The sequence below is a fragment of the Condylura cristata genome, unplaced genomic scaffold (assembly GCF_000260355.1).
Source record: "Condylura cristata isolate star-nosed mole 26May11 unplaced genomic scaffold, ConCri1.0 scaffold00006, whole genome shotgun sequence".
NCBI lineage: Eukaryota > Metazoa > Chordata > Mammalia > Eulipotyphla > Talpidae > Condylura > Condylura cristata.
In genome coordinates, this window is record NW_004567107.1 from 4,139,918 (window position 1) to 4,160,706 (window position 20,789).

Sequence of the window (20,789 nt, forward strand, 5' to 3'; positions counted from 1 at the left end):
CGGCGCGGGCCGGCCCCCGCCTCGCCCGCCTCTCACCTGAGGTCTCGTCGGCCCCGTCGTGGTTGGAGTTGAGCTCCTTTTTACTGACTTTGGCCGCCGGCGCCGACATGGTGCTGCTCCGCGGTCGGGGGGGGAGCGGGGAGGGGGAGAAAGGGAAGGCGAAGGGGGCGGGCAGCGGCTTCCCCTCACGCCACACGCGCGGGCGCCCGCTCGGTCCGGCCGCCTCCTCCCGGCGCTCGCTCCTCGCTCGCTCGCTCGCTCGCCCTCCCCCCGGCTCGCGCGCTGCCCTCGCGGCCTGGCGACGAGGGAGGGGCTGGCTGGCGTGCCGAGCCCCGGCCCGGGCTCCTGCTTACGGAGGGGAGGCGGCGGCGGCGGGCGGGCGGCTCGGCTCCCTCACTCACGCTCCGCGCTCTAGCTCGCTGCTCGCTCTCCCGAGCCGCCTCCTCCTCCACCTCCTCCTCCTCTCGGCGAGGGGCGGGCGGCAGGGCGCAGGCGCGCCAGGCCCCGCGCGTACGCCCCGCCCCCGGCCGGAGAGGCTCGCGCCGCCGCGCCATTGGCTGGGGCGCCGGGCCGAGGGGGCGGAGCCGGGGCCGGAGACACTAGGCCTGGCGAAGAGGCGGGAGGAAGAGCGCCGCGACGTACGGGGCCGGCCCCCGGCGCCGCGCTCCCCTCCCCCGCCTTCCCCTTCTCCAGTCGACCCGGGACTTTTGCGCGCTACGGGCGCGCGGCGGATGGGGGCGGGGCCTCGCCGGCAGCGCGCAGGCCCCCGGCGGACGCGTCACGTGGTGGCGGAACGGCTTCCCTTCTCCGCGGGGCGCGGAGGAGAGGGCTGACCGCCGGCGCCCCGGGAGTGCAGGCCTCGGCGGAGCCCGGCTGCACCTCCGGGCTCCGCGTGCACGCCCAGGGGCCCGCGCCCGGGAACACCGCTGGGAGGTCCCGCGGCGAGTGGAAGGCCGCCGGCTGCTCCATCCTAGGGACGCCGCCGGCCGCGAAGCCGCCTGGCCCAGGCAGCACCTTTTCCCGGCGTGTCGCCCAGGGTGGGCCCAGCAGGCCGTGTGGCCCTTTGGGGTGCAGGCGTGTTCCCCGCCGCGGCACCTACGTCAGTTACGAATTGTGAAGTGCAGTGGAGCCTGAAAAGTGGGGGCCGCCATCAGTGGTGATCTCTCTGCAGGGCCGAGCTGAGTGGCTGTGGCCTGAAGGCAGGAGAGGGTCACTCTGGCCCCATCAGCTTCTAAAGCTCACAAGAAAAGACCGGGGCGCCAGTCTCCACAGCCAGTGTCTCCTGGGGGCCGCACGAAGGTCCATCGAGGTGGCGATTTAGTTAGTGCCAACTTCACCAAGTGACAAGGAAGCCCCAGCAAAGCCAACTCGCGACTCAACTGCTAAGATAGCCTAAGATAAGGGACTCAACTGCTAAGATAGCCTAAGATAAGGGCGCTGCACCGTGCTCCCGGTGCTCCAGGGGCCCAAGTAGTAGACCTGGAAAGGTTGAAACCTTTCCCAGGGTGTTTGTAACAGAACTAGGGGCCAAGTTGTTCTCTCTTTCAGCCCCCTCCTGTAAAGCTCTAGCACAGCCATAGAGGAACCCAGGAGTAGGACACAGTTGTCTTACTGGGATTGCCGCGAAATGCAGAAGCTCCTGCTAAACCTTTCCTTCCAGGCTTTAAAACACACACACACACTCACACACACACACACACGTTAAGTATTTAAAGGGAGAAAAAAGTGTCTGAAACAAACAACCCGAACAAATGGACTTCTGAAAAAGTTTTCTAGAAAAAAATAGGACCTTTAGCTTTTAAGAATTTTTAAGTTATCTACAAATCAACTCATTTCAGGAGTGGAAGAAATCCTTAATCACTTCTTAAAACCAACACTTGTGCAGGTATTGAATATCTTCTACATTGAAAAAGGCAACTTAGAAAGTCTCCTATTTTCCGTAAGGAGTAAATTTCTTTGTTTCAGTCAATTCTTCCCTTCCAGATCTTATTCTCAATCGAATCCAAATTATGCCAATTCATAACTATCGCAATGGATAGGCTTTTTAAAGAAGCGCTATTAGCACTAGTGACAAGCTGGTGTTTGACAAACAGTTTCTAAAAGAGAAAAAAAGAACAACCCGGACTGGTAGCACTGGCTGATTTCAGTGGTGTGTAGAAGCATCCCCCAGACCATTTTCAAGCTCCCCCTGCAATGTCACTGGCGTGGAGTTAGAATCACTGTGCCTTTACTTCACTGTTGAGACAAAAATGTGTCCTAGGCACCTGCATTTTCCCCTTTAATCCTCATGAAATACAGGGTAGGTAAGAACATGGTCATTTCTCACATAAACTCAACTTCTTAATGCGAGTGATGGGACCAAGATTGGAAGCCAGGTGGGTAGATAACAGAGCTAGGTTGTTTGTTGTTTTCAGTTTTTGACATGACCTACACAGGAAATACACTTGACACCAGGACTCAGCATAGGCTAAGCATGATGTTCCCTCTTAATTTTCTAATCTACAATACTTTCTTTAAATGCAGGTCAGACACTAAACTGATTTCAGAAACTGATGGGTCGAAAAGCATTTTGTGAGGACTTGCAGTTTTCACACACGAAGCCTGCTCACAGGTGGGTACCAGTGACCTAGAGCACCCACTTGCCCCGCATCCTCAGGGGCCCCAAGGAACGAGTGACCCTTCTAATTAAGCAATGGGGCTTCCAGTCTTCCTTCCTCATGCCAGCCCCAGAGCTGCCCAGCCTTTCCCTCGGCGCTTTTCCAGATCAATGCCAGGAGCACGCACTAGGAAGTGCAAGAGAAAGAGAAAGCAAAAGGGAAAGCGATTCAGTAAACAAGGGAGTGGTGTGGACACACCGGGGAGGTTTCACCCAGCGTCCGCTGCTGCTCCCTCCTCCCCTCTCTGTGGCGGGAGCTCAGCCGGGAGCAGGCTCCTCAGCTGCTCACCTTGCTGGGAACTCCTCCGCCTCTCCTCCCCAGCTTCCAAGGAAGGGGAGAAACCCACAGCTTTAGGACTGGAACCAACAGAAAGATGCCGGTGTCCCCTACGAGGTGGCAGAACCCCAGGATGCCTGGAGAATCTTAGCTAGGGGTGGCCACATCGCCCCACCCCTCAACACACCTCTCTGAACCTCTTTTCTGATCTGAAGACTGGGGTCCTGCAGGGATACTAATGATGAGAGCACTTAGCACAGTCCTGGAAGGCCAGTGGCCACTGAGCAGTTACTTGCTTTTAGGACGACCACCTCTGGGGGTCTATGCTTGCACTCCTGGGAGTTAATTCTCCCAGGAAGCTGAATGGAAGGTGACCACAGGACGTTTTGCTGCCTTCCATTTGGAAGGGAACTTATGACCCATCAGTCTAAGTAAACCTCACGGCAAACCTAAAGGACAGGTACTGCTAAGTCCATTTTACAGCAGAGGAAGGACGCACAGATCTGTCCCCTGCCCAACCAGGTCACAGCTGGTTTCAGACCCGGGGTCCAGCTTCAAGGGGAAGGGGAGGGGGTGGCGAAGGGGAAGGACTGACCCAGTCAGGTCAGCCTTGCCAAACAGCCCAGATGCGCAGGGCCTGGTCCCGAGGACTCCGCAGCCAGTGCTCCTTCCACTTGGCTGGGCCGAGTCAGCAAATCAGTAAGATCCTGAGCCCTGGTCTCGGGCTTCCCCTTCCCCCTCCCCCAACCAGCCTGCTGCCACATTTCCCCGGCACAACGCTTTCCTGCCTTCTTCCTGTCCAAAAGCACCCCGAGAAGGCCCCACCATTCCCCACTCTATTAGGGAGGCCTAATCACCAAAACAATCCACTTTGTGTTCGGCTGCCAGCCATGTGTCTGCAAAACTGCAGCCCTCACCTCCGAGTTAATGGGGGTTGGGGGAGGGGAGCAGACACAAAACTGACAATCACAGCCTAAGATGTAGGAACCGGGCTGGGGGCGCTGAGCGCTGCCAGGGCGAAAGGGGGCACCTAAGGCCCAACAGCCGCGACTCGGAGGAGAAAGCCCGCGAGTGACTGTGCGGTGGGCCCGCGGGGTGCAGAACACAGGGAAGCACAGGGGTGGGGGAGGGGCCGGAGGGAACTTGAACCTGGACTGGCCAGCCCAGACCAGGTGAGCGGGGCTGCTGGTCACTCCGTCTACACCGCCGGGGCGACGGGAGGGCGACCAGGGGTAAGCCCGGAGCCGGTGGCTGGCCTGGGGTTCTGAGAAACAAAGCTACCGAGGACGTGGATCCCCAGACAGGATTTGACAGGATGTGGAGGGTGAAGAGAGGAAGGGCCACGTGTGTCGCCCCAGCCTAAGGCAGGCTGGCGGGCCACTTCCTTAGACAGGGAGCCCCAAGACTCTCAGTTAGGGGGCTGGGAGGCCAGCCCCGCGGAGGTGCGGTTGGGGGCAGGGACGAGCACCCCTGTGTCTCCCAGTTTCACCCCGCCTGGTTCTTCGCCTAGTCCTGAATCACTCGCCCCTTCTTTAAAACCCTTCAGAGGAGCTTGGGGTGACGTTTCAAAAGGCTTAAGAAAAGAAAAAACCCTTCAACCGACCCACGTAAATCCCGTCCTTCTCCCAGAAAAGGTAGCGCCGGGACGTACCTCCCTTCGGCTTGCCCAGGGAGTTGGAGTCCTCCTGCCTGGGCACAGCAGGAAGCCTTGATTTCTTTGCTCGAGGTTGGAGTGGAGATTGGCGTTTGGGGGCCATGCTGCCAGGAAAGTCCCAGGAGCAGACCTGAGGGAAAGGTAGGCCTGGCAGAGGTTCCGAGCACCGCCCGGCCAGGTGACCCAGCCTTAACTGGCTCTGGAGTGCGGCCGGAGGGATTTACATGACAGTGGCACTCACACCCTTTCCCCTCCCCCAGCCTCATCCTCCCTAACCACCCTCCCCTCTAGATCAAATTCCTTCGGTCGCTTCCAGGGCTTCTCTACTGGGGCCTTCGGGCATGGGGTGGGTGGGGGAGGCATTTCCTCATGAGAACAGCAGTCCCGGCGCTTTCCCGGTCTAACTTGAAACGCCAGCCGCCCCTCCCCCAGCCCTCTGGATCAGGCCCCTTGGAGAACTCATCTTTCTCTTTTTTAAACTGAGGCTTCCAGAAGACGCTATTCCTCACCGTCGTCGGGAGCATCCTTCAGTCCTTCCGCCCCCAGCCCCCAGCTTCGGGGCCTCAGCTGAAGGGACGTGCAGGTCCACGAAGGGTGCCCCAAACAAGAATTACAAAGGAAGGGGGAAAGTAAGCCTTGAGAGGACTCAACAGGGCCAGCCGGGCTTCACTCACTCCAGAAAACAGGCTACCACTTCAAAGAAGGCATCTTGTCGGGGAGGGGCTCACAAGCACCGAGGCCTTTGCGGACCTTCAGGTGGGCACTGTAAGACAAGGCTCGGGGTGACATCAGCTGCGCAGGTGACTGTGCCCACCCTAACCGAGCTGGCCTGGGCGGGCTTACCTTCTGCCTCAGGCCGGCTCCTGACAGAAATACACCAGCATGTGTGGTCAGTGTAGAAGAAAGGTCACAGCAGCAAGCTATTCCCCCATAGACAGGTATCTGAAAACAATGCAAACGTCTGTCAAATCCGGAAAAGCGAGTGAAGCCCTTGGAAGCGCTGCCCACTGCCCAACTGAGAAGCCGGGCAGTGACCCCATAGCACCAACCACAGCCTCTCCCCGCCATATTATGGTTTCACTGGTCGTGGGGTAGGCAGTAGGACCTCCAGAGCACTGGTGACACCCCACCTCGGGGTCTAGGGGTTGCGACACCAGTGTGTTTGCTGTGCAAAACCTGCCTCACCAGGGCTGTCTTTTCTTTTTTAAGATTTATTTATTTATGCATACAAGCACTGGGGTGCAGGCCAGAAGTGTGGGGGTGAGAACATTCGCCAGAGACAGAATGGGGAGCAGAACAGGCAGATCCACTGAAACACACTGCAGTGGGGAGTCAGGAGAGGTCTGCTGCACCCTGTGGGCCACTCCCTGCCGGGTATCAGACAGCTGCACAGCACTACCCTTTGACCCTTTGAGTCAGAAGGGAGGACCCCCCGCCAGGTCTTTATTTTCTAAAGAAAAACCAGCTCAGGGATGCTCTGTATTTTTAAAAGTTAGCAACTAATTAAATGTTTTAAAACACACTTTTTGGGCCCTCGCTGGTGGAGCAACAGGTTAAAGTGCAGCACTATGAAGCTGTCTGCAGCTACTGCAGCATGACTTGGATCCCCGGCCAGGGAGGGACCCACAGGGCGCAGCGGACCTCTCCTGTCTCACCTGCTGCTCCCCTCAGCAGTGTGTTCTGTTTCCCACTTTGGTGCATCCACTCACCACCCCACACACCCAACCCCCGCCACCTCTGGCCTGTACCCCAGTTCTTGTATGCATAAGTAAATCTTTAAAAAAACAGCAAAATAGTGCACACAAACACACACACACTTTGTAGGGGCCTTCCTGGGGGCTCAGGGGTTAAAGCACAGCACTATCAAGCTATCTTCAGTCATTGCCACATGAGTTCAATCCTGGCCAGGGAGCTGACCCCCAAGGCACAGCAGACCTCTCCTGTCTCACCCGCTGCTCCCTCAGCAGTGTGCTTCAACTATCTGCCTGTTCTGCTCAGTGAATCCTCTCATCACCCCCCACTTGTTGTTGTATGCATAAATAAATAAAATAAACCTCTGGAAAAAAAAAACCCACACTTTGTAGACTAAATAAAACATGCTTAGGCCCCTTTCAGCCTCTAACCAATCCCCTAGCCTTTTGCATAGTCCAAAAGTTTCCATTTTTTCCACTTTTTTTTTTCCTCATAAAATGCCCTCAACAAAGTAAACTAGAGGCGTAAGTTAAAGATGTCCATGCTGATGGCAAGCGGAGCCTTCTCTGATGGAAGAGCCCATACACACCCAACCTCTCCTCTAGCTCCTTCCATCCCTCCATCCTTTCTCAGCTTCAAGGGACTTGCAGGCTCCTTAAGGCGACCAGGAGAACAAGGTTCCCAAGGTTTGGTTTCACCCAGACAGCTGTTTACGTCTTACTGAGACATTTGCACCAGTGTCTTACTTTTCCGAGGCAGGCAGACTGAAGACCAGATCTACTGAGGGGAGAGGGCCAGAGGGGAAGAACTGAGTTCTAGCGGTCATAGCTGGTCATTTTGCCCAGCGACTGCTTCTCACCAGCCTAAGTCTCAGCGTCCACATCTGCAAAATAGGTAACAACTGTCACTTTCTCTTAGGGCTTTCAAACTCAGGACCAAGGTCATCTTTCCCCTGTTTTTCACCCCAGAAATCACACAAGAACAGAAACAAAAATGAAAATTTTGTTTAAAGATTTATTTTATTTAGTCATCCATACAAGAAGTAGGCATAGGCCAGAGTTGTGGGGGTCGCGAGTGAGAGGGTTCCCCAGAGACAGAGTAGGGAGCAGAACAGGCAGATGGATGAAGTACACTGCTGAGGGGAGCAGCGGGCAGGTCAGAAGAGGTCTGCTGCGCCCTGGGGGTCACTCCCTGGCCTGGGTAGAACTCAGGGTGCAGTGGCTGGTGATAGTGTGATAGTGCTGAGGTTTAACCCCTTGCAAAGCCCTGAAATTTCTTTTTTGATTAAATTGAGTGGCGCTGGGGAGGTGGGGGGGGCGGGTGTGGCTTTGGGCGGGTGGCTAAAGGCCACACCCTAGCATTGCATGGCTGGACAGCCCCAGCAGAGAAGGCGTGGGTGTGGCTGGGGAGAGCACTAACATCCTGGCTACTGGTTTCCAAGAGTATTAGCAGTGGACACTTCTGGAAACTGAGAGGCAAGTCTAGATCCCTGCTGTGCCAGCCAGAACCCAGGGTAGGGCCTGAGGCTACCCAGAAGGGTTACATGAGTTGTCCAGGAGCGCTTCATAAGGCCAACAAACCAGAACTACCTTGAGACCAGAAAGGAAATGCCCTACCTGGGAGGGGGCTGAGAAGTGGGTGTGGGTGTAATGTGCTTCAAGGCGCCTTTCAAATTAGGCCAGAGCAGGCCGCTGCTGGCCCTGGCACAGTAGGTAGGTGCAGCCCTTCAGGATGACTAGACCCAGGCCCATGCTTGTGCTTTGCGCCCAGGGACTGATTAGGGGGTACCTTGTTGATAAGACTGGCACCATGGGGTGGGGGGTTGCGGGGGCCAGGTGTATATCATTGAACTGACCTTCCCTAAAGCCCAAAGTCCAGTGTCCACTTTGACTCACCTTCTCTGTCAATAAAAACACCAAGATCTGGGGCACTCCCTGGCGGCCCAACAGCACTGTCCTGTTATCTGTAGCCGGGGAGTGACCCCCCAGGGTGTAGCAGACCTCTCCCGTCTCCCCACTTCTCCCCTCAGCAGTGTATTTCATCCATCTGCCTGTTCTGCTCCCTACTCTCTCTCTCTGGTGGATCCTCTCTCTCCTGCACCTCTGGCCTGTGCCCCATGCTTGTGTGCATAAATAATAAATAAATATTTAAAATAAAAACAAACAGCAGAGTATAGCATATGCCCTTAACCTGGATATTGTCCTTCTAGGAATTTATCCTACAGATTTATTGTGAGCTGTGAAATGCCCCTTGTATCAGGCAATTCATTGCAACATTGTTTGTAAAGGCAAAGGTTTGGAGTCAACCTAACAAATTGTTAGGCCATCTGGGAACAAAGGGTTTAACCCACACCATGAATACCTATACCACAGCAGTTCTGCAACTATCAGAACAAATAGAGGATGAGAGATAGGAAGAAGTGGAAAAATACAGTCTGAAACCAGCGAGGGGCCTTGCTGGTGGCTAGGGCTTGGTCTCAGGGCTACAGCACTATCACCACATGGCCTGAGTTTGATCCCGGCCAGGGAAGGACCCACGCGGCGCAGCAGACCTCTCTTGACCCACCCACTGCCCCCTCAGCAGTGTGTTTCAGTGGATCCGCCTGTTCTGCTCCCCACTCTGTCTCTAGGGATCCTCTCACCCTGCACTTCTGGCCTGTACCCCAGTTCTTGTGTGCATACATACATCAAGCTTTCTTCTTTAAAGATTTCTTTATTCATACAGAACTGGGGTACAAGCCAGAGGTGCAGGGGCAGTGAGAGGCTTCACCAGAGACAGAGTGGGGAGCAGAACAGGCAGATTATTGAAAATACACTGCTGAGGGGAAGCAGTGGGCCGGTCAGGAGAGGTCTGCTGCCCCGGGTGGTCACCTCCAGGTCAGTGATCGAATTCACACTGAAGTGGCTGCAGCCAGCTTGCAGTGCTTCGCTCTAACCTGCTGTGTCACCAGGGAGGGCTCAAATACAACGATCTTAAAAAAAAATCCTGAGCCCAGAGGGTAGTATGTTGCCATTGGTGTAGAAGGGAGTAGGGTTGCGCCCTGCTTCTTGCCCCCCTCCTCCAACTCCCTTCTTGCAGCCTCCCCTTGAAAGTGATATCAACAGTGCCCTGGAGGGGCCTGAGGTGAGACTGGTGAGAAGTGACAAGACACAGGCAAGAGGGTGATGTTTCACTCGTTACTGTTGAGTTGTGAACCTCATGAGTATATCACATTGAGAAAAATTACCTGGGCCTCCCCGGTGGTGCAGCCCTTACGGCACAGCACGATAAAGCTGTCGCAGCCACTGCAGCAGGAGTTTGATCCCTGCGGGGAGGGGTCCCACACGGCCTCCTGTCCCCCGCTGCGCCCCTCAGCAGTGGATTTCAGTGGATCTGCCTGTTCGGCTCCCCTCTCTGTCTCTGGCGAATCTTCTCACCGCTCCTGCACCTCTGGCCTGTACCCCAGTTCTGTATGTATAAATAAAAGTAATCTTAAAAAAAAGAAAAAACATCACCCCACCTCACACACTTGGGCTGGGCCAGCCTGACCACCACTGCCGGGTCAGTCCCGGCATGTACCATCCCACCTCTCCTTTCTTCTGTGGCGTCCAGCACTTCCCCTCCTGGGTTCCCAGAGGCACTAGTAAGCGATTGCACAACTTCACTCTGTTCCAAGAGGAGCTGCAGATGGACTTCCTCTCCCCCCGGAAGGCCAGTTGGCTCTTCCTGTTCTGTCACCCTGAGAGGTCAGGTGCCCTCTGGAAGCTGGAAGTTTCCAAAAACTCCCAAGTACACCACTTTGTTGTTTAGGTATCTGTGCAGGCTATAAACAGCTCCCACTTATTGAGCACTAGTGGGGGGCACTTAGTAAGCCTTCTCCTTTCGAACTTCTCATCATCATTTCTAGGATAGTATCTGTTCTTATTTCACAGATGGTCAGATCAAACCAATTGAAGCATCTGGATTCAAAGAATCTTTTTTTTTTTAAAGATTTATTTATGCATACAGAACTGGGGTACAGGCTCCAGGTGGGGAAGTGAGAGGCTTCACCAGAGACAGAGTGGGGAGCAGAACAGGCGGATCCTCTGAAACACACTGCTGAAGGGGCAGTGGGTGGGTCAAGAGAGGTCTGCTGCGCCCTGTGGGTCACTCCCTGGCTGGGGATCGAACTGTGCTGCAGTGGCCTCGGACAGCTTCACAGCGCTTTAACCCACTGGGCCGCCAGGGAGGCCCCGGACTCGAAGACTCTTGCCCCAAATAAAAGGACTAGGAGAATTTGATCAGTCATCCTGGCACCCTCGCACCTTAGGGGCATCTTGCTTTAAGCAGGTGGGTCCCTTGCTACCCAGAGCCTGGCTTGTCTGACTAGAGCTCGACCCCCTCTGGCCAGCTCCGGGTAGATTTCCCTGCCCGGTTCCCAGTTCAGAGGAGCCTGGGATGAAGAAACCTGGTCATCAGGTGCCAGAGCCCAAAGGTCACTCACTGCCCCTCCCATCGCCCAGTGCTCTGGCTCCTCCACACACATCAGTACTTTCTACAGCAGCATTTTCATTAAAATTTAGAATATCAAGGGAAGGCCAAAAGGTGGAGCCCTATCCTATTTTCTTTTTCTTTCTTTTTAATGTGTGGAAGAACTGGGGTGCAGACCAGAGTGCAGGGTGGGGGTGAGTGGCTCCACCAGAGGCAGAGTGGGGAGCAGAACAGGCAGGTCCACGGAAACACACTGCTGAGGGGGAGTGAGACAGGAGAGGTCTGCGCGGCCTTTCAGTTCCCCAGCTGGACGCGACTGGACTCAGGAACTCAGGCCCGAGCAGCAGCACTGCTGAGACTCACCCAAGGCCACCAGGGAGCTCGACAGCTGCTGTCATAACCTACCTCAGTCGCAACCCGTCTGTCACTACAGGTGTGTTTGTGTATGTAAAAAACATGGGGATCGCCGTACAAACATGGTTTTAGACTAGTTTTTCCCACTCACAGTTTTCATTCCCCTCATCATCACCCTCTGTTACTACACGCTGGCCCTGGACATTCCCGCCTTGTTTTCTGTTGCGGGAATGTGCTGTCCTGGTGTAACTAAACCTTGACAGTGGACATCTCAGTTGTTCCTGTCTGGCCGAGCTCAACACTGTTGTGAGGAACTTCCTAGCAACTGCATCTCGCTACCCAGATGTCATCGCTTCCGTCGAAAACATCCCCAGAGCTACAGCTGCTGAGGGAGCCTGTGTGGAAGGCCACGTGCCTCACACCGCGTGGCCGCCGGGCTCTCTGCTGGCGTCACCCTGCCTCATGGGCTGAGCGCCCAGAGAACACTTTATCTCAGACTTGGTATAAGGAGGGAGACAGAACCGTTTTTTCATGTTTCTCTACTGGTGGTAAGTCTTCCTTTGTAAACTGTCTGTTCGTGTCAATCCGCCCAGTTTCCTATGGCTGTTTCTCTTGCTTTGTGAATTTCCATGGCATTTCACATCTAAAACACATCAGCCTTCTCTGTCACATGTTGTGACCTGTTTTTCTCTCAGGTTGTTATTTGCTTCTCTTTGTTTTTTCGTTTTTTTTTTTAGTTTTAACTCTGGAGATAACATGTTTCCCCCCTGATTTATTCATTCATTTATTTTGCATAGAAGAACTGGAGCGTAGGCAGGGGGCGGTGACAGGATTCAACACAGAGCGGGGAGCAGAACAGGCGGATCTTCTGAAACCCACTGCTAAGGGGAGCAGTGGGGAGACAGGAGAGGTGTGCACTGTCATGGGGTTCAGCTCCCTGGCTGGGAATTGAGCTCTTGTTGCAATGGCTGCTGACAGCTTCGTAGAGTTGAGATTTAACCTCTTGTGGCACCGGGGAGGTCCCCATTTGATTGTCTATTTTATGGATGTTAAAATGTAAGGATGGGGCCTTCCATTACCTATCACATTCCTTTTCCCACAGGACCGGCACTATAGTTCATAATGCTGACCGGAGAAATGCTGGACTTGACGTGTGCAGAAGGAAATGCTGACAGAGATGGTGAGGCGCCAGCAGTGGCTGTCCGTGCTGGAGAGAGGCTCGGTGAGTAGTCGAGGCAGGTAGCACTGGCTGCCCGTCCGAAGGTCACCAATCAGTTTCTCAAGCAGTCAGGCCTACATCCTAGTTGGCAATGTGCTGATGTGTGTGGAGCAGGCCCTGAAGCCCATGGCGCGGTACCGAGACCATTGCATGCAGCCTTCTCTTCCCTGTGCAGAAAGAATCTGGATCAACTTTGAAGAAAATTCCTAGAGGGGAACTCCCTGCTGGCCTGGGGTTACATCTCAACTTTACCACCCTGACAGCCTGAGTTCGATCCCCGGCCAGGGAGGGACCCACAGGGCGCAGCAGACCTCCCCTAGTTCCCCGCTGCTCCCCTCAGCAGTGTGTTTGTCAGTCGGCCTGTTCTGCTCCCCTCTCTGTCTCTGGGGAGTCCTCTCACCCTTGCTCCTCTGGCCTGCACCTGAGTTCTTTAATGCAAAAATAAATAAATAAAATATTTTAAATAAATAAGCATCGAATGAGCCGGAGAACCAAGTAGAAAGGACATACATTTTGGGTACAGGGAAGTTTGGGTTTGGGATGAGTATTTGTAAAGACTGATTCTCTTTATGGGATGAAAATTCCTTTGGTGACTCCTCTCACTCCCACACGTTGGGCCTGTACCCCAGTTCTGTATGCGTAAATAAATAAATCTTCAACAAAAATAAATTTAAAACAGCTTAAGTTACATACCATTATTTTACACATTTAAGCATAAAATCAATGATTATTAGTATATCCACAAAGCTGCACAACTATCACTACATTCTGATTTTACAACATTTCTTTTTTCTTAAAGATTTATTTATTTATTTATTCATACAGAACTGGGGTACAGGCCTGAGGTGCAGGGGTGGTGAGAGGATTCACCAGACAGAGTGGGAAGCAGAACAGGCAGATTGATGAAGTACACTGCTGAGGGGAGCAGCGAGGAGACAGGAGAGGTCTGCCCGCGCCATGTGGATCACTTCGCTGGCCTGGGATTGACTGGAGCTGCAATGGCTGGTGATAGCTTGGCAGTGCAGAGACTTTAACCCCTGCACCACCAGCGAGGCCTGAGGAACTGAGGTGCTGGATGCAGCAAGGCAAGTGAAGTTAGCACCTCTGTGCTAACATATTCTTCAAAGTGAATACATGCTTAATGAGGGTGAACAATGGCCCCAGTGCCTGGGGAACAGGGAGACACCAACCACCCACAGGGAACCCACAGGGAATGTGCTACACCAAGCTGAGAAGGCCCCACAGCAGGCCTGCACAGAGAACAGGAATGCCTTTTTCAGTCAAGGCTTCAGGGAAGGTCGGCCTAAAGGGAACATTTCAGTCTCAGAAAATGTTCCCTGCACATGAGAGACAAGTATTCCAGCAGAGGAAACTGAGGCATGGACGGGGCAAGAGGGCCACAGGGTCACACGGATGCACAGGAGACTCAAGACTGAGAGCCGGACCCGGCAGGTCACGAAGCGGAGCCCTGTGGGGGCGCAGCAGGGAAGGAAGTCAGGATGGCTGGCTGGGACCCAGCGGCAGGCTCCATCTGGGCAGCCGAGCAGCCTAGGCCCTGTGGGTGAAGCCGGCAGGAGTTTCCCCCCCTTCCCCGCCCCCCCTTCCTTTGCACTGTTTTAATGAGTTTATTAGGTTTCCTTTGTCTCTGTCAGTTTTTGAACTTAGGTCTTTCCGGTGGGGTGGGCTGAGGCCTAGGGGTTGGGCTGGGAGCACCACTAGCCAAAGGCCAAAAGGCCAGGGCAAGCAGGGACTCCTGGGGCCTGGTGTGGCGTGAGCCCCTGCCAGTCTGGGCGGAGGACGGTGGTCCTTCCACCCTCACACTTTTCTGTTCCTCCCCCTGCTTTATTTTCCTTCTGGCTTGCCTCCGTATAATCCTTCAGTTGGCATTTGTTCAACAAGACAGTTACTGTGGCTTCCAGGTGACTTTGCTCAGCCCTCAGCCTGGAAACTCTCTTCCTCGAGAACCTTCTTGGCGCACAACATGGCGACAGCAGTGCTGAGCTCTCAGCTCCGCTCACCCCTCAGAACCAAGGCCCAGTTCCCGTAACTGTGTCTCCAGTAGGGACTGTAAGGTCTTTTTTTGTTTTATAATATAATAGTTTACTTTTACATCATTTTGTACATTTTTTTTTCATCTTGTAAGCTCTTTTTTTTTTTTTTTTAAAGATTTATTTATTTGTACATACAGAACCGGGGTACAGGCTAGAGGCTCAGGGGCGGTGAGAGGCTTCACCAGAGACAGAGTGGGGAGCAGAACAGGCAGATCGACGAAGCACACTGCTGAGGGGAGCAGCGGGTGGGTCAGGAGAGGTCTGCCACACCATATGGTCACCTCCGGGGCAGGCGGGGATCGAACTCATGCAGAAGTGGCTTTAGCTTCTCAGTGCAGTGCTTTAACCCGTTGCGCCACCAGGGAGGGCCCTTGTAAGCTCTTTTTAAAAGAGATTTATTCATTCATACCAGAACTGGGGCATAGGCCAGACGTACAGGGGCAGTGAGAGGATTCACCAGAGACAGTGGGGAGCAGAACAGGCAGATGGACTGAAACACACTCGAGGGCACTGCTGTGCCCTGTGGGTCACTCCCTGGCGGGGATCAAACTCATGATGAGGCAGCTACGACTAGCTTTATAGTGCTGCACTTTAACCAGTTGCGCCACCAGGGAGGGCCCAGGGGCTGTAAGTTCTTCAAGGGCAGAAGCCAGCACAGTCCACAGCGTCCAGCAAGTGCCTGACACATCGGTGATGGTGCCCTGGGCCAGGACAGCAGGTACTAGGCAGCAGTCGCGTGTGAGAGAGCGAGACAGCGCTTACTGGCTGCCAGTCCTGTGTGTGGTGTCTGCGGTGTGTGTGTCGGTGCGTGTACCCGTGTGTGTGCACACCGCTTTCCTCCGCTCTCATGTAATGTTCCCCATCTTCAAGGCCCGCCCTTGGTGTGGTCTCTCGGACCCCGACGGCGCTGGCGGTGACGATGTTGATCACTAAGAAGTGGAGGAACTGAGAGCATCGGAGGAGCTGCTTCGTGTCCCCGCTCCGGGGGCCCCTGCTTGGCTCATCCCATCCTGTCTCAGCCCGCTGGGAGGGAGCCTGGCACCCCCATTTTAGAGTAGAAAACAGAGGCACAGAATGACTTAAAAAAGGAACACGAGCTTCTGCATGGAAAAGTTTCAGGTTTTAATCCAAGCGCCACCACTCTCCCGCTCTGCAGGACTGGGAGGAATCACTAGAGCGCCTGGCCTTCCCCTCCTTGCCCATCGCTAGACGCTAGACGTGGGGAGCCCTAGCGCCCACCTGTGCGGGTGTGAGGCTTACGTAAACAGAGTGCTGCGTCCAGTCCACTCGAGGTGTTTTCACAATAGAAGCAGTTGTCTCTTTCTTGGCCTACAGTGGAGACATGCAAAGTTGGATTGTTTTTCTCCAGCGGAACTGGATGTTCCTAAAAATAATTGCCAGCAGCTTTTTCAGATGAGATGCCTTCTCTTTGGACCCTTTGCAAGACCCGCCTTGAACACGTGTGGAATGTTCTCTGAACACACATTGAACATTTTGTGCAGCAGAAGGTAGGAAGCACCGGCCTCCTGGAAACAGCCTGATGGGCAGGGTGGGGCCTGGTCCAGACTTCAAAGGGATGTGATCTGGTCAGAAGGCCAGAAACTGAACTTACTACCGGCTGGATGCTGATCCAGCTAGTCTTTACTGCAGGCCAGGCACAGTGCTGAGCTCTGGGACAAGCATGGTGTGCAGGCCGGTAGACTGACCTGTTGGGGCAGACAGTCATGGCTGCCTTGCTGCTGAAGAGCAATTCTTTATTTTTTTTTTTTAAAGATTTATTTATTTATGTATACATCGTCAGAGGTGCAGGGGCGATGGGAGGACTCACCAGAGACAGAGCGGGGAGCAGATCAGGCAGACTGATGAAGTACACTGCTGAGAGGAGCAGCGGGCGGGTGAGCAGAGGTCTGCCGCAGCATGTGAGTCTTCTCTGGGCGGGGATCGAATTCTTGGTGAAGTGGTTTTAGCTTCTTAGTACTGTGCTTTAACCTGCTGCGCCACCAGGGAGGGCCCTGAAGTACAATTCTGAGGAGAAATTGCTCTGGAAGAGAGAAACTTCAGTACCCCCAGCCCAAACAAAGGACTTGAAATCTGGTCTTGTGAGAAAGAAACCTCTCCAAGGAGACTTGAACTTCAGGAGGGTGGAAAGGAACCCTCCCTGGAGGGGAGGTTTGAAGGGGAAGCCAGACCAGGTTGAGGAGGTTTTAGCCTTTAAAAAAATTAAATGGGGCCTCCCTGGTGGCATAAGGGGTTAAGTCTCAGCACTATGAAGCTGTCTGCAGCTGAGAACAGTTCTCTTTGGCCAGTTTGATACCCACAGGGTGCAGCAGACCTCTCCTGTCTCCCCACTGCTCCCCTCAGCAGTATATTTCAGTAGATCTGCCTGTTCTGCTCCCCACTCTGTCTCTGGGGAGTCCTCTCAAGCCCCGTACCTCTGGCCTACACCCCAGCTCTTGTGTGCATCAAAAAAAAATGAGAGTATAGTACAACCTAACCCAGACATGGAGACAACAGAGGTGCAGAACCCCATCACTGCAGGGCCCCTCCAGATGTGCATTTTTAGAGGCACACTTTCTCCCCTCCTGCCCTGCCACCTCCTTTGTCCAGGGCAACCCCTCCTCCCCATCATTTTGCTATTTCAGAATGACAGAGGAAACCATAGCGCATTTGGCCTTTGGGCACAGGCCCCATGGCAGAGCGGGCATGGCCCTCTGGGAGGCAGCCAGCTGTGACGCGTGAAGAGTGGCTTCCCGACTGAGACTCAGCCTGAGCCACCCTTCACCTGCTCACGGTTTTTTTCCAGTTCAGGCACTTGGATAAGGTCACAGACATTACGGGCATTCGCGCCCAGGTTTCCAAGTGAGCAGAAGTCTTCATTTCTCAGTGAAAATGGCCAGGAGCCCTGTGGGCAGATAAGCTAGAAAGGGCTGCCAGGATGAGGGAAGGGGATGGAGCACCTGCGGCTACAGGGGGGCCCTGGAGGGCTGGAGAAAGAACCCACTAGGTTTCCTCCTCCTCCTCCTCTCTCTCCTTCTCCCCCTTAGTCCTGGGGCTCCAACCCCCTCCTCCTTGCACTTATCTGCTCCAGACTCATCCTGAGGAGGAGCTGTTCCCCCATCTGCCTGTCTCCAGAGGTACAGAGCTCTCCCCTGCACTAAGCTTCAAGCATAGTCCCTTCATTCACTCACTGCTTTTCACAAATAAGCCCCATAAAACTCGAAAACTCCCAAGAGAGAAAAAGTGACCCACAGGCAGCGGTTATGGTTATGGTTAAGTGCGGCACTGTGAAGCTGTGAAGCTGTCTGCAGCCACTGTAGCTGGAGTTGGATCCCCGCCCAGGGAGGGACCCCCAGGGCGCAGCAGACCTCCCCTGTCTCGCTGCTCCCCTCAGCAGTGGATTTCAGTAGATCTGCCTGTTCTGCTCCCCACTCTGTCTCTGGGGAGTCCTCTCACACCTGCACCTCCGGTCTGTACCCCAGTTCTTGTATGCAAAAATAGATGTCTTTTTTTAAAAATTAAAAAAAAAGGACACACTGTAGGTAAATAGCATCTTATGAAACTTTTCCTATGCCATGAACATTGAACAGCTGCCACTTTTAAACATCTACATGAGGTCTATGTCAGAAGCATACCACTGGCCTAAGCATACCACGGGCCGCCATCTGGAATACACAGTGACACCTGCCGTGTGCCTGGGGACTCCCTTGGAGATGAGGACAACTGAGAGGTCACAGTGAGACTTTTTTTTTTTAAAGATTTATTTATTTGTGCATACAGAACTGGGGTACAGGCCAGAAGCTCAGGGGCGGCGAGAGGCTTCACCAGAGACAGAGCAGGGAGCAGAACAGGCAGATCGACGAAGTACACTGCTGAGGGGAGCAGCGGGCGGGTCAGGAGAGGTCTGCCACGCCACGTGGTCACCTCTGGGGCAGGCGGGGATCGAACTCATGCAGAAGTGGCTTTAGCTTCTTAGTGCTGCGCTTTAACCTGCTGCGCCACCAGGGAGGGCCAGTGAGACTATTTTTAAAAAAACATTTATTTATGCTTACAAGGGCTGGGGTATAGGCCAGAATCGTGGGGGTGCGTGAGAGGAGTCACCAGAGACAGAGTAGGGAGCAGAACAGGCAGATCTATGGAATACACTGCTGAGGGGAGCAGCGGGGAGACCAGGTGTGTCAATCCCTGGCTGGGGATGGACTCATGCTGCAGGGGCTGCGGACAGCTTCACGTGCTGCGCTGTAACCCTCTGCGCCACCAGGGTGGCCCCCAGGGGAATTGCTTTTGCTCAGGCATCAGTTATCACTCAAAATGCCAACTCTGAGGACTGAACTCCATCTGTGTGGAGGCGTTCGGCCATGTCGGCTCAGGACTGCCCTTCTCCTGCACTAGTCCCCTTCACTGGCAGGTAAGGCTGGCCTGTCACACTAGCTGTCTGTAGCGAGGACGCCAAGATGCAGGGAGGACCCAGAGCATTCAGGCCTCCTGATTCCCACAGCCTTGAGCTTCATTTGTGACTGTGAGTTCTAGAATCCTTGGAGGTTTGGAGATTCTTTTAGTGGGAAGAAAAGAATCCACAAGAATTTCGTCTGGCTTACTTTCTTTCTAGGAAGGAATTTCTGTTGCGTGTTTTTCGGTCATTGTGGCCTTGGCTGGAACCAGACCCTGAAGAGGCAGTGCGAAATTGGGGAGCAGGGCACAGGGCCTCCGATTGGGCATGTCCCTGTGATGTGCAGGTCCCCTGAGAGGCCGGGGGAAGAGCAAAGTGGCCCAGAGGACCTGACCAGAGACCCCTGCCAAGAGTTCAGAACTGGGCTTTGGTGCCAAGCAGCCACCCTGGAGTCCGGGCAAATGTGAGCTGACTTTACAAGGTCACCTTGAGCAGGTCCTTCTCTGATCATTTGCTGCTTGATACAACGTCTAACGATCATTTCTTCAGTGTTGTTTTGTAGATATTTTATCCAGACTCATACATGAAATTGGAGTTTTTGCTGACACACAATAACTGAAAGTTATTTGGTTCTTTAATTAAAAGAAAATTTATTTATTTAATTATGCATGTTAAGAACTGGGGTGCAGGCCAGAGGTGCGAAATGTGTGTGTGTGGGGAGGTGAGAGGATTCATCAGAGTCAGAGTGGGGAGCAGAACAGGCGGATCCACTGAAACACACTGCCCAGGGGAGCAGCGGGGACAGGAGAGGTCTCTGTGCCATGTGGGCCACTGCCTGGCCGGGGACTAAAGTTGTGCTGCAGTGGCTGCTTGACAGCACTGTGTCTTTAACCCCCGCGCCACCAGGGAGACACCTACTAGGGTCTTTAATTTCAACATATTTCTATATATGAACTCATGCCACTCTGGATGACATGGGGGCTTTTTTTGTGTATAGGGGTGTTATAGCTGCTGCACAGGTGGTCTTTGCTACTCCTGGACTTCACCCTCCACATGGTTATTAGAACCCTATTCGCGACCAGTAGCAGTGAGGAGGGTGGGCTGGCTGGTGCAATCTCCAGGTTGGCCAACACCAAGATACCAATGTGTAGGGACTCTGTTAAAGCTGTTACATTGAGTGTCCCAAACTTGGGGGTACAGTACACTCCCCAAAGTAACAGGCCGCTTCCTGAACATAGTGATGGCTTCCTGCAGGACAGGTGAGGGACTTGCCAGCATGCTATGGATACAGCCTCTGCCGCCAGCGATCGGGACTACCCCTCTGTAGGCCAGATTCTGGGTGAAGTTTGCTATGCTCTCAGCATCTTGTGTTTTGGGGTCCAACATATAGAGGGCCTGTTTGGGATCATTAACTGACCCATGTAGACCTGAGTCATGTAGACTACAGCTCACGCCTCAGGAGCTATGTGGTAGAAGAGTGTTGTTCTTGTTACCAAGGCGCCTTTTAGGGCCTCCCAGCTCCAGTGTTTGTAGATCCCTCATTTCTTTCTGATTGCTTGTCGTGACTCAGTGGCATGGTGACCCAATGGTACCTCTGTTCCCAGTCAAGGTCTTAGTTCCTTCTTGCAAACATACCCCTTCTCAACTTGTTGACAATGTAACGGTTCCCTTGAGGTCTGAAGCCCAGCTGGGCCTGCAGCCATTTCTGCAAGGGTAATATCTTGGTGGGGCCGGATTCTCACTGGCAATCGTGAGCACATTCCTCCTCTGAGTTGTACATGGCTTTGGAACTGCCGCGGAAGATCCACCTTGCAGCCATCTGGGAATCCTTATGTTCCGGGATGCCCCAAGGGGCCCATGGGCTCCCAGCCAGGTGACCATGATGGATTGCTGCTGGGAGCTTCTCAGGCTTCAGGTCCCAAGATCGTCCTCGTCCTCATAGAACCCCAACATTGCAGGATACCACCAGGGAACTGGCAGATGGGTGCAAGGTGCAGGATGAGGTGCTCCCCCTGGCCTCTCTTACCGTGGTGTTGCGAGCTCACCCTTT

The 20,789-nt window shown here is 54.0% G+C and overlaps 1 protein-coding gene across 1 annotated transcript in view; it reads right to left on the reverse strand.

The window, feature by feature from the left end:
* The window catches only part of SET (SET nuclear proto-oncogene), a 6,576-nt gene extending 6,118 nt beyond the window's left edge, over positions 1 to 458 (reverse strand). The window contains exon 1 of the mRNA XM_004677273.2: positions 37 to 458. Within this exon, the coding sequence (XP_004677330.1) occupies positions 37 to 109 (73 nt within the window). The 5' untranslated portion in view covers positions 110 to 458. The remainder of the gene's footprint in view (positions 1 to 36) is intronic.
* Between the last annotated feature and the right edge of the window lie 20,331 nt (positions 459 to 20,789).